Source organism: Pelodiscus sinensis, chromosome 14 (assembly GCF_052426305.1).
Source record: "Pelodiscus sinensis isolate ZL-2025 chromosome 14, ASM5242630v1, whole genome shotgun sequence".
Taxonomy (NCBI): Eukaryota; Metazoa; Chordata; order Testudines; family Trionychidae; genus Pelodiscus; species Pelodiscus sinensis.
The window spans coordinates 7,534,912-7,547,322 of NC_143065.1; the positions used below are offsets into that span (position 1 = coordinate 7,534,912).

General features: G+C 62.7%; 1 protein-coding gene across 2 annotated transcripts; it reads right to left on the minus strand.

Moving 5' to 3' along the window:
- Positions 1-7,413: 7,413 nt before the first annotated feature.
- Positions 7,414-12,081, minus strand: LOC102455793 (immunoglobulin superfamily containing leucine-rich repeat protein 2). 2 transcript variants are annotated; one of them, XM_075897590.2, is made up of 2 exons: positions 11,594-12,081; positions 7,414-10,580 (listed from the first exon to the last, which is right to left on the minus strand). In XM_075897590.2, the coding sequence occupies exon 2, from the start codon at positions 10,571-10,573 to the stop codon at positions 8,552-8,554; it is 2,022 nt and encodes a 673-aa protein (XP_075753705.2). In that variant the 5' UTR covers positions 10,574-10,580; positions 11,594-12,081; the 3' UTR covers positions 7,414-8,551. The 2 variants fall into 2 exon arrangements, with proteins under 2 accessions (XP_075753705.2, XP_075753706.2); XM_075897591.2 differs by lacking the exon at positions 11,594-12,081 and adding an exon at positions 11,310-11,562.
- Between the last annotated feature and the right edge of the window lie 330 nt (positions 12,082-12,411).

The following is a 12,411-nucleotide window of genomic DNA, read 5'->3' on the forward strand; positions in this document are numbered from 1 at the left end:
TGCACAAGGTGCCGCCAGCCAGCCTGTCCCAGCTGTCTCCCCACGCCCATCCCCCCTTTCTCTCCAGCCACATGTGGCTATTGGGCTGCTTGGCTTGACCAATGTGGCTATTTGGGCAGTTGAGTGTGGCGAGTTCGCTATAGCGGTAGCCGCCCTAGAGCAGCGGTTCTTAAAGTGTGTCCCAGGCGGAGGTGTGCGGGGAGAGAACGGACGCAGTTCTGCTGCCCCACCCCCTGCAGAGTCCGTAGACAGCTCCTGCTGCGGCTGCCCCCTCTCGCCTCAGCTCGCAGGACTGCTCAGGTGCTGGGCAGCCTCCTCCAGGTGTGCAGGCAGCTGCTGCCGCTGGGCGGGGGAGGGATGGCCGGAGCTGCTCCTGGACCGCAGCAATTCAAAACTGCCACCTGCGGGGAACCTGGCTCAGGCTCTGCCACTCCCCCCCCAGCTGGGGTGTGCATGGGCTCTGCTAACCCCCCCCCGACCTGGGGCGCGCTCGGGCTCTGCTGACCCCCCCTCTCCCCGTGGTACGCTCGGGCTCAGCTGCTCCCCACTTACGGCACGCTCGGGCTCTGCTGTCCTGTCCATCCCCCCTCTCCGGCGACGCGAAGTGCTCGGGCTCTGCTGTCCCCCCCCACTTGGGGTGCGCTCGGGCTCTGCTGATCCCCACTTAGGGAGCGCTTGGGCTCTGCTGACCCCCCCCCCCCGGCGGCACTCTTGGGCTCTGCTGATCCCCACTTAGGGCGCGCTCGGGCTCTGCTGTGTCCCCCCCCCCCGTGACGCGATGCGCTTGGGCTCTGCTGTCTCCCCCCCCCCCCCGTGACGCGATGCGCTTGGGCTCTGCTGTTCCCCGCCCCCACGCCTGCGGTATGCTCGGGCTCTGCTGCTCCCCATGCACTGCTGCTCTCTCCCCCCAGCCTGCTGGGGCAGTGGCAGAGACAGAGTTTAATCTGGCAGGGACCGTCGGGGTTTCTGTCTCCCCCCTTCCAGTGGGAAGCCTGGCCTGGTGCTGCAGCTGCCCTGGGTTCCCCACTGCATGGCCAGAGAGGGGTGAGGGAGAAACTGAACTCTCCACCCCCACCCCCGAAGAACAAGAGCATGCTCCCTGGAGGTTTTCCCTGCTGCAGCAGGGTGCCAAGCCAGGTAAGCATCCCCCCTCATGCCCAGACCCAACCCCCCCTCAGTCTCCTCCCCCTGCCAAGACCCCGCATTCCCAGCTTGCTCTGACACCCTGCTCCAAGTCCCCTCTTGCACCCTCCCTCCTGGCCAGACACCCTGCCCCAAGACCCGGCTCCTGGCCAGACGTTCTTCCCCAAGTCCCCTCCTTTCCCCTCCCTCCTGGCCAGACGTGACCTTATTTAGCATTTGTTTATTATTATCCTTACTTTTTTGAGGTCTACATTTTCAGCTCCATGTACCAAGCAGTCCTCCTGGGGGGGGGTCATGGCGCATTTCGAGCTCCAGGTCTCCCAGGCCTGGTGTTTGTTTGTTTTTGTTTTGCTCGACAAAAAACCCCCTTGGTGTTCCCTATAAAAAAAATTATTGTTTGGTGTCCCTCGGTCTTAAAAAGTTTAAGAAACACTGCTCTAGAGCCTACTGCGTCAGAACTGGCTGGACACCAGGGTTTGCGTCTCCGTCCCTTTGCAGCCTCTGACTCCCTGTCCAGCACGACCCATGCTCCCCTTCTCCTCCGGCTGCTGCATTCTCCTGGGCCTGCATCCTCTGTCCTCCCCAGCACAGCAGCCCCAGACGCTGTCTCTGTCTGGCACCAGTCTCTCTGCCATTACCGGGAAATGGAGGTCGTCCAATCACAAGCCCTCTAGTTCCCTGGCCTCCAGGAGCAGTCGGGACTCGGAGCAGCTGCTCTTGGAGAAGGCCAATCTTCCTCTTCCTCGAGTTGCTCTCTGGTAACAAACGATTCCCCTGGTCTTAGAGCTTTTGCTCAGCTCCCACCCCCCCTTCCTACCCCTGCAGGGGTGCACAGGCTGCCGAGGAGGGGCTGATCACAGGCGGTTAGTTGGCCCTTCCTTGGCCTACAAGCTTGTAAGGCCAGATGCTGGGAGCCTGAAATGAAGAGCACAAGGGGCAATGGACAGTCCAGGCTGACATCAATAGCACCTGGCACTTCTGGGAGTCAGGCACTGTCAGGCAGCTACGAGCATCTTCCTCCAGCACTGCCTGCAGCCTCCGAACGCCGGGGCCAGGGCTCTAAAGGGGGGGCTGTTGCTCTAGAGGTGGGTGACAGGGGAGGGATCACGTGAGGATTCCCTGTTGTGTCCCCCCTGCCTCCCCGGGGGTCTGGCATTGGCCACTGTTGGCAGACAGGACACTGAGCTGGATGGGCCATTGGGTCTGACCCAGTCTGTTCCTATATTCTAAAGCTGTTTAATCCAGATCTCTCTCTACTGGACATCTAAGGAGATGACTCCTGCATCCACTGAGCAGGTGCTACAGAGCTTCCGTCTGCCTCCGTCACACGAGAGACCCCCTCACCGCACAAGGCCTGGCTGATTTCAAAGGGACAGGCTGCTACCATGCACTACAAGGCTTGTTGCTGTACCCAGCTGCCTATCCAGGAGACTGGATGGATCATGTTCTAGCATTTTATCAAGGCATCCACCTGTGCAGCAGATATGCAAAGGCTGCAGTTCCAGGACCGCACACATTTTTCTTTACCTCTGCTGCCCAGCACAGCATTTCCCTGCACTGATATGTTATGGGCCAGCCCCATTTTACAGACTGAAAAACTGAGACACAGCAGAAGCTGCAGGACATGTGAAAGGCTGTGTTACCATGGCAGCAGGAACTTAGGGTTCAGGATATAGACCCCCCCCCCCATTTCGGTAAAACACTTAAGCACATGGTCATATCCCAAAGTCAATAGGACATAGCCATGTACTCAAAGTTAAGCACATGGATAGCTGCTTTGCTGAATTAAATCAAGGCTTCAGTTAACAAGTCAGACCCTTGCAGCAATGGGGCTCTGTGAACACAAGGTAGAGGTCTGTGTGCTGAAGCCAACTCACCTGTACCGAAGTAATCGCACCTACCGCTCAGGCTTTGTGGCAGAGCCAGGAATCCAAGTGGGACCGTTTGCAGAGCTCTGACCGAGTGCCCTGGGGAGCTCCGAGCAAGCCCCTGCAAAGTTACGTTGCATGAAAGCGCGGGGAACGAGTCACAGCTGCTTGGGCCCGCTGACACTTGGGCTACTCTGCTCTCCGGGGTGCTTAAACCCCCGCCGGCCACAGGGCCGCTCTCCTGCAAAGACCCGACGCCCTGGGGGAGAGGCGCAAGGGTCGGGAGAGGCTGCGTGCTGGGAACGAAGCTCGCTAGGCCACAGGGCTGCGCTGTGCACGGCAGAGGGCCGTGCTGGGAGCCAGGCGAGGCGCATCGCTACCTAGTCTGCCCGGCCCCCCCGGGCGCAGCGAACGAGAGCGCGGGGCAATGTTCGGAACAAGCCCAGCTCACGCGAGTGCTGGGGCTCAGGGTCAGGCAGGAGGGGCTACATCGGGGCCACCCGCCCAGTGCGTGTTCAGCCTTGCGGCCATTTGCAGCCCAAGGCACGGGGGGGCCTCCCCTGGACACCGATGGAACGGGGTGTGCAAGGGATTCCCAGCTGTGAGTCGCAGGACGGGCCGGGGCCGGGCTGCCCACTGCACCCGGGGAAAGGCGCACACAGCCACACGGGCCGACTCAGGCTTGAGAAGCTGAATTCCCTCAAGTTCACGAGAGACCCCTAAATCAGCCACCCCGCCCCTCCGCCGGGTGCATCCTGCGTGGGAAAGCAGGAGTATCCTCCCTCGGGCAGCCCCGGGGGCCTGGGCGGCTCCTACACCCGCGCGCGTGCCGGGCACTGCGGGGGAAGATGAACTGCCCGGCCGGGCTGCAGCGGACAGGTCTTGGCTTCGCCCATTAATGAAACTCAACGAGCCAGCTGATGGCTCCTCATGCTGCTATTGATCTCGCCAGCGCGGGTCGCGGCAGCGTGCGGTGCGGTGCGAGCGAAGGGGCCTGCAGCCCTGCGGGCCCGGCTCCACTGACGCATGCTTGGGGGCCGGAGCCGTCTCCCGCTCGGGTGTAAATCGGAGCAGCGCCCATGGAAGGCAGGGCGCTTACACGAGCGTAAATCCCAGCAGAAGCAGGCTCGGCCTGAGCCTGGCTTTGCTTGCGGGCGGTGAGCCCATCTCCCTGGGGCAGCGGCTCGGAGACAGGCCCGCAGCGGGCTGTGCGGCGCTGAAGAGGGCCCTGGAGCCAAGGCGAGACGCCCCTCCAGGTCAGTGGCTCCTGGAGCCGCATGGGGAACAGCTGTTCTGCGGGGCGGGGTCACATCCTCCCGGGGTAGATCAGCTGCTGTGATTTACACCCGCCTGCGCCCTTCCCCTCCCGCAGCAGCCCCCTGCTGGGTTCCTTTCCGCAGCTCTCCCGGGCCCGGCAGATCGCAGGCCCCCACCCACCGCGCCGTGTCCCGGGCATTCCAGCCAAGCACCCTGTGCAGGCCGGCCAGCAACGCGCCTGTCTCCCGCGCCCATCCCGCTCCGCGCCAAGTGCCAGGCCAGCAAAACGCTTCTGCCTGGTTTGAATGGAGACCCTGGGACCGCTCCGGGCCCTTCGTGAAGCCGGGCTGCGCGCGGAGGCTGCTTCGCTTCGACACATCCCCGCTGGCGCTCGCTAGTCGGTCCCAGCGCTGCGCAGCTCACCCCGACGGACAGCGGCCACCCGAGCGCTCCAGCACTGCAGCGGACGGCGCAGGTTGTGCGCACAGCCGTGCAAGGCGCTAGAGATGGGGCTAGCAAGGCGCAGGCCTGGGTGACGATGGATAGCCCTGGATTCACTGGGGCTCACCGCGCCTAGGACCAATGACGCTTTCCACGCCAGCGCGATACCCGCGGAAGCGTGGCGAAGGGACCTGTGCCGTTGGGTAGGCAATCATGATTTGATATGATCCCAAACTCCATCGTGGGCCTCAGCCCTTCTGACCGCTCCCTCTGCCCTTCCCTTCCCAGCCCCAAAAGCGAAACGTGGGAGCGTAATGCGGCGCCGGTGAGTTTCTCATCATAGCTAGATTCCCTGTAGAAACATTAGAGGGGAAATCTATTACTCCTCCATTAATTGGATGCTGAGAGATGATTGTGCCTCCGTATTCTTTGTATGTTTTAAGGCATCAAACTCAATTAAAATGTATTCACAAAAGGGAATTGATCTACGCTGGGAATGGCGAATCCCTAATCTCTTAAAGGGGCAACATCCTAGAAACTGGGAACAGATCAAACATTCGGGACTCATCTCTGCTTTCAGTTCCACGGGTGTCAATCAATCAGGACTCACTCACGTGCCTGTAACGAATTTGTGTCGGAGTCATTCTGAAGATCAGACTCCGAGCCATGTTGCTCTTCGTTCTGGGGAGATTTCCTCCGTTCTTTGTCTTGGCCGGTTTCATGGCCGCGGGTCGCTTGCTTCCCGCAGTGCAGCCGAGAAAGCCGAGACGCCGGCAATGGCTGAAATGGCGGCCCGTGTCTGACGGGCCGAACGACCGCTCTTGGAAGCGGTTTGTGAACTTGCTTTAGTACTGACTGTGCCCTGGCTCGTTACACGGAACACGAGCGTGGCTCGAACCTAGGACTGTCGAGTATCCTCGCTGTTCCGTGGCTGTACGTACAAACGTGGGTACACGGGGCGTGGGGGTGTGTGTACAAACGTGGGTACACGGGGTGTGGGGGTGGGTGGGTGTGTGTACAAACGTGGGTACACGGGGCGTGGGGATGTGTGTACAAACGTGGGTACACGGGGCGTGGGGGGGTGTGTACAAACGTGGGTACACGGGGCGTGGGGGTGTGTTTGTGTGTACAAACGTGGGCGGCGGGGACTGAGCCTCGCGGGGCTACGTGGAGGCCCCAGGGGACAGCGCCCGCCCAGTCCCAGGCAGGGCGGGGTGCGCCGAGCTGCGCGCCGCGGTCGTAGGAGGCGGAGCAGTTCGCCAGCCCGGGGCCGGGAAGCGGAGATCTTTACAGCTGGGCTCAAGTGCAGCCGATGAGCCATTTGCTCCCGCTCCAGGGCGCGCTTCCTTGCGCTCCCGCGGAATCGTGCAACCTCCCTCCCCCTAGTTACCGCGTGGCGCGCGGCTCTGCGCGGCGTGTGATCCGTGTGTGTCTAACAGTCCTACAGCCCGCCACGTGAGCGCCTTGGGCCTACGCTCACGGGTGTGCAGGACACGCATACCTCTAGTCACGAAGGCGTTGTGTGTGCAATGGTGTGCGGGTCTGCACGCCCCTACCAGAGTAGTGCATTTACCTGCACGACCTGTGTGTGTCCATGTCTGGGTAGATGTGCACACACACAAAGTGCATTGGCCTGGATGCACAGAGCGCGCGCGCGTCTGCACACGGGGTATCCAGATGTATCTACCCGAACGCGCTAAACACTCGGGTACGTCCATAGCCACACACACCCAGCACGCGCCTGGCCCTGCAGTCACAAAGCTGGGGACAGACACCCGGGTGTCTGTAACTGCCCCCACACGGGGTAGCTCAGTCTCACGCGCACAACTTGTATCTACCTCACCTGCCGGTATCTGGAGCCACGCACGTGCACCCACCTCCTTTCCTGTCTGTCTCCCCGCGCGCTCGCCCAGAGTATTACAGCGGGTACGCGTGCATTTGCACACGCGCGGAGCACGCACCTCTAGGCACGGACGCAGAATGTCCACGCGTGTAGTGTGGGGGCTGCTCAATCTCACGTGGGGGCCGCCCCCGTTAAATATTACCCAGGTCTGTGAGCTGGTCACGGTCCCCTTCTGGGCCCCGCTGGCACATACCTTACTTGGACCGACGCCCAGCTGGCGGGCCCGGCGAGTTTTCCTCTTGCTCCATCAGTGTGAAACCGTCCCCGGGGCACCAGCCTTGCTCTGCATCCGAGACGAGTTTACTGCCGGGATCGGGGTTAGGTTCCATCCTTCCCAGCTCTCTGCGGCTCGCGGTTCTTAAAAGTGAAACAAGCCAGTGGCGATCAAAGCAGCCCCCGAATGGCCCGGTGACTGCGGCGGTAAACGCGGGCAAAGGGCACCTGCCGGAAAAGCGGGCTGCGGCGTGTAATTCACAAGCCCGAGGCTCTAATTCCGGAATGCCCTGAAACGGCCGCCGCTGGCCACGACCCCGCGTCGGGTGAGGAGAACGAATATGGCACAGCACCAAGCAAACCGAACCGCGCACACCAAACCCTCCCGCGGGAGACATTAGAATATCCAACGGCACAAGTTAAAACAATATCTGCGGCTGAAAACAGAATCCCGGTCGAGTCAAAGCAGAATAGCAGAGGGGGATGATTATACGAGAGCCTTTTCGTGGGAACTGGCCGCGAGTTCCATGTATCTACCCATATCCTCCTCCCCCCTCCCGCCCGCAAATAATGACCAAAAAGTCCATTTCAGATCGGTTTTATTGACTCTTCACATACAGAAGCGCTTGGAAAAGGTTATTGTTCAGTGTGATTTTAAGGTTGCTTTTGAAAGTACGCACGAATCCATTAACTACCCGCCCTTCCCCTCCTTGGGGACAGTTGTGCTGATTTCATTTTGATTGTGGTGCTTTGGAAATACAGAGGCAACGAATAAAAAGCTCACAGATGCACCTGCTGCATACACATTTCACATGTTTCTCAGTTCCGCGGCCAACGAGACCCATCGTGTCCCGCTCCCCTTTGCACAGCACAGACTCACAGCAAGGGTACGCACATTTCTCTCTACGCGCTACGCTATTTAACGAACATCTAGGGAACCTCAGCGAGTCACATTCCTCCCAAAAGGGCTGGAAAAAAAGGGACAACAAAGATCACAGGCGGGGCTATTTCCACCCGCCTCCCTACCTCTAAAGAAATTAGAAGCACCCACAAGCGACGAGGGGTCCAAGTCACACACACACAGCTCCAATTCTACAGCACGGCTCATTAACACTGTAGCTACAGGTGACCCGCTCACCGCGTGTCTCTTTGATCGGATCGGATTTCCGTTTCACAGTTCCCCATCCTCCCCACCCCGGATTTGTCCGCCCCAGCGTGGGAAAGGCGCAGCCGTTTGCATTGGCGCAGGATGGGGACGGGAGCTGTCCAGCACAGCAACCTGCTGAAATTGACAACACCCACGCTTGAAATGACAGGGCTCTGCCGAATTAACTCGGGAAATCCTCCAGATTTTCTTTTGTAAACGAGGGGAAAGGTCGATCCCTCGTGTTTTAACTGCCACAAACCAACATAGGTTTTTAAAAAAGAGCACAGCCTCCGTTCACGATTACAGTGTTGGAAGCTGAGATAAAAATGTATTTTACATAGCGTGTTCAAAACGATTTTTAAAAGCCAATTCGTTCCACGGTTTTGTTTAAAAATCTCCCCGCCCTGAAGCCCCTCTCGAGCCAGAAACACCGGCTGGGAACTGCAAGCTGCTGGATTCCCCCACGCTGGGCTGTTGGCAGAAGTGTCTTTGGAAGGGTTGGCTCAGCCCCCCCCCCCCCCGTTTGTTCTGACTGTGGGGTGCACTGAGCAGGCTGGGGCGTGGGCGGCCAGGGCCGGATCAGCGCGCTGGCTGCCGGTAGTTCCCGTTGATCTCCTGGGAGATGTTCACAGCCTCGGCCCCCAGGGGCAGCCGGTCGCTGTACTCGGAGCCCACCTCGAACTCCTCCGGGTTGGCTTTGGACTGGCACTCGGCGATGGACTCGGCCACCAGGCTCTCCTCGCGCTCCAGCTCCCTCTCCCCCGCCGCCCCGGCGCCCGCCTCGCTCGGGTTGTAGTTCTTCTCCGACTCCAGGTAGGAGGCACGCGGGTCGAAGTCGGCCGCCATGTGCTTCTCCATGGGGTCCGGGTTCTGGGCCCTCATGATGAGCTTGTAGGTCTTGCCCTGGTGCTTGGCGAGCAGGTGGCAGCAGGTGGCCCCCAGCAGCGGGACGGTGGCCAGGGCCAGCAGGAAGATGCTGACGGCCACGATGATGAGGAGGGAGGGGACTTCCGCCTTCGTGGTGAAGACCACCTGCACCTGGCACTCCTCCCCCAGGTGCGTCAGGCAGACCGAGTAGTTGGTGCCGGGGCTCAAGCCCTGGAACCAGTAGGAGTTGACTCCCTCCTGCACCAGGGACCACTGCACCGGGGCGCGGGCCGGGCCGCTGGCGGCGCACAGGTAGAGCGCCCGCAGGTGGGCTTTCTCGGGCTGGGCGGGGTAGGGCGTGAGCTGCACCCGGGCCTCGCGCTCCGACACGTCCAGCGCGATGATGCCCAGGGCAAAGGCGTGCGGCTTGAGCGGGCCGCTCTGGTTGAAGGCGTGGTTGGAGACATACTGGGCGGCCACGCCGGAGCCGCACTGCTTCTCGAAGGGGGGCGGCGTGGGGGGGCCCTGCTCCCCCGCCGGCGGGCGGGCGCTGGGCCGGGTGGGGCCGAGGGGCCGGGGCCTCTCCTCGCGGCTCAGGACGCTATTCGTGGAGCCTTTGGGTCCCGGCTTCTTCTCGCCCGGCTGCGCCTTGCCGGGCGGCGCATCGTCCGCGGGGCGGGCGGGGTGTTTCTGCGCCCCGGCCACCGCCACGGAGACCGAGCTCTGGTTGCTGCCCAGCTCGTTGGCGGCCAGGCAGGTGTAGGTCCCTTCCTCGCGCTTGCTCAGGTGCGGGATGAGCAGGGTGCCGTTCCCGTAGGCCAGGAAGCGCCCTGCGCCCTGCTCCGAGCTGCCGGCGGGGAGCTGGTTCCCGGCCCGCTCCGCGCCGAGCCCCTTGATCTCCAGGGCTTGGCTGGCGGTCTGCACCCGCCAGCTGAGCTCGGGCGGGGGGCTGCCGGTCGCGCTGCAGTGCAGCAGGAGCGTGAAGCCCTCGTGGAGCTCGGTGCTGTCCAGGCTGGGCTGGGAGCTCAGCTGCACGGAGGGCGGCGCGCACGGCAGGTCCGGGACCCTGGCCAGGGGCAGGCCTCGGAAGCTGTCCGGGGCTGCGCAGCTGATGGAGTCCCGCTCGGGGATGGAGATGAGGGTGTTCTCGGCCCAGCCCTTCAGCCACAGGAGCGCGCAGGTGCAGTTCAGTGGGTTGTTGTAGATCTGCAAGTGGGACAGCGACGTCAGCGAGTCGAAGGTGCCCTGGGCGATGGTGGCGAACTCGTTATTGTTGATGCGCAGGGAGCGGAGGTCGCGCAGGGTGCGGAACGCGTCCGCGGGCAGCCTCGCCAGCTGGTTGTTGTTCATCTTCAGCAGCTGCAGGGCGCTGAGGTTGTGCAGGTCCCGCCAGGGGAAGTCCGCCAGCTGGTTGTGGCTGATGTCCAGGTTCTTCAGCTGCACCAGGCTGGCGAAGGTGCCCTCCTCGATGGCGCTGATCTCGTTGTGCGCCAGCCAGAGCGAGCTGACCTGGGTGACCTCCAGGAAGGAGCGCTGCTGCAGGGAGCGGATCCTGTTGGCCGACAAGCTGAGGGTGGTCACGTTGGAGGGCAGCCCCACGGGCACCTCCTGCAGGTCTTTGTACGCGCAGTCTGCGAACTGGTGCGCGTATTTGTCCACACAGGCACAGGGCTCCGGGCAGCCCTGGCTCGCCCCCAGCAACGCGGCAACGCACAGCCAGAGCAGCCAATCCATCGTCCTCCTGCAGCCAGAGAGAGAGAGAGGCACCGTTACCCGCCCGCTCCCAGCCGCCTGGCCCGGCGCTTTCCCCTGAGCTCGGGGGTCGGGCGAGCATCCGGCCGGCCCCGGGCACTTGTGAGGCGCCGGCTAGGAGCCGCCTGCGCGGCCACACGCGAGGTAGGGCCACTGCGGGCCGAGAGGAAAAGACACGACCGCACTCAGCTCGCGCTGCTTGGTTCAAGGAGAGGGCTGTCTGTCTGTCTGTCTGTCTGTCTGCCTTCCTCAGTCTGGTCGCTGGCCCGTTCCAAATCCCTATCCCGCCCGCCCAGCCACCTCTCCTGCACACCCGAAACGCAGGCAGCACCGGCCCGTTTTTACGTTGCGCTAAAATGCAGGGGATCGGGCCTTCCCTGGCACAGCCTGGGTCTCCCTAAGCTGGATCGGTCGCGGGGCAGCCTGGCCCCGAACACCAGGAGGAGGTCGGGCTTCTCCGGAGAGTGCTGTCTGAGCCCCACACCGCTGACAAACTTGGACATGCAGAGGCAGGCAGCTGGCTGGGCCTTTGCTGCCCGCACTGACACGGACAAGGACAGAGGCGGCTGGATCCGTGTATTGGAAAACCTCTCGGGTCCAAGCCCTCCCCGGTCGCCCTGAGAACTGGCCAAACCGCGCCCCGGAGGAGGCTGCAGCGCAGCAGTGATCAGCTGGGCCGGGGCCGGGAGCGGAGAGCAACCCCCCCGCGAGAACCTACAGATCTGACGTCTGGGGCTAAACGCGGAGACCACTGGAGCCCAGGGCAGGGATCCCACGGGCCACGGGGCTCCTGTCTGCCTGGCGTCACCGGAGCCTGTTCCTGCTCCGCCGGCCGAGCCGCGTGTCCCGCGGTCCCTTCTGCGTAATGGTGCAGCCAGCCCGGGCTGCCGCCTTCCAGCCGTGCAGAGCCGCGCCGCGCCGCGCCGTGTGGCACACAAAAGCGGCCAGTCGGGGAACTGCGGGCACCGCCCCACGTGCCCCCGCCTCGCAGCCCCGCCTCACCTGCTCAGCTCGGGGACTGCAGTGTCTCCGGGGGCCGTTTCCCGGGAAGCGCCCGGCGGCAGGAGCCAGGCTCAACTCCAGGCATGAGTTGGGAAGCGCGGGGAGCCCCAGCGGGGGCGGGCGCGGAGATCTGTTGCTCTGGGGCGGCCGGGCGCTAATTGGCAACTGCGGAGGCAGAGCGTATTTGGGGAGCTCGGAGCTGTTCAGGCTGGAAGGCCCGCTCGCCTCATGGCTGCCCCCCTCCCTTTTAAATTGCTGCAGGGCAGGAGAGCGGGCGCGCACTCCCGAGGCGCCGGGGAGCGCGCCTCGCCGTTCCCAGCTCCAGTCTATTCGGAGTGTGAACGCTGCAGGGAAGCCGGCAGAGCCGATGCAATATTTATCATGTCAATCTGGGTCCCCGTCCCTGGGCCATCTCTCCGCTCTCCGCCCCCCTGCCGGAGCGGGTGAAGCCATTTGCTGTGCGCTAAGTGAATGCAAATCGCTTCTAAGCACTTCAGAGCGGGGCGGAACAAAGGCGGGGGCTGGACTCGATCGTCTGGGGCGCGGCTGCTCCTTGGGGGGGAGGGTTACACCCTTTGAAAGAACCGTCGGGCGGCTGCTGTGAGGCAGCCTCGGTGGGAGCGGATCGTGATGAACCTCACTCACCTCCACGCGCGTGTTTGCAGAAAGTCCCTGAGCTGCCGCGGCCGGTCCCCTCCGCGCCTGGGCTGCCCGCTGCCGCAGCCAGACCAATTATGGCTTTTATTGGCAGCTCGGATCCTCCCTCCTCCAAGTGAGGCCGGAGGCAGCTGCAGCATCTGCAGGCAAGGAGGCAGGGA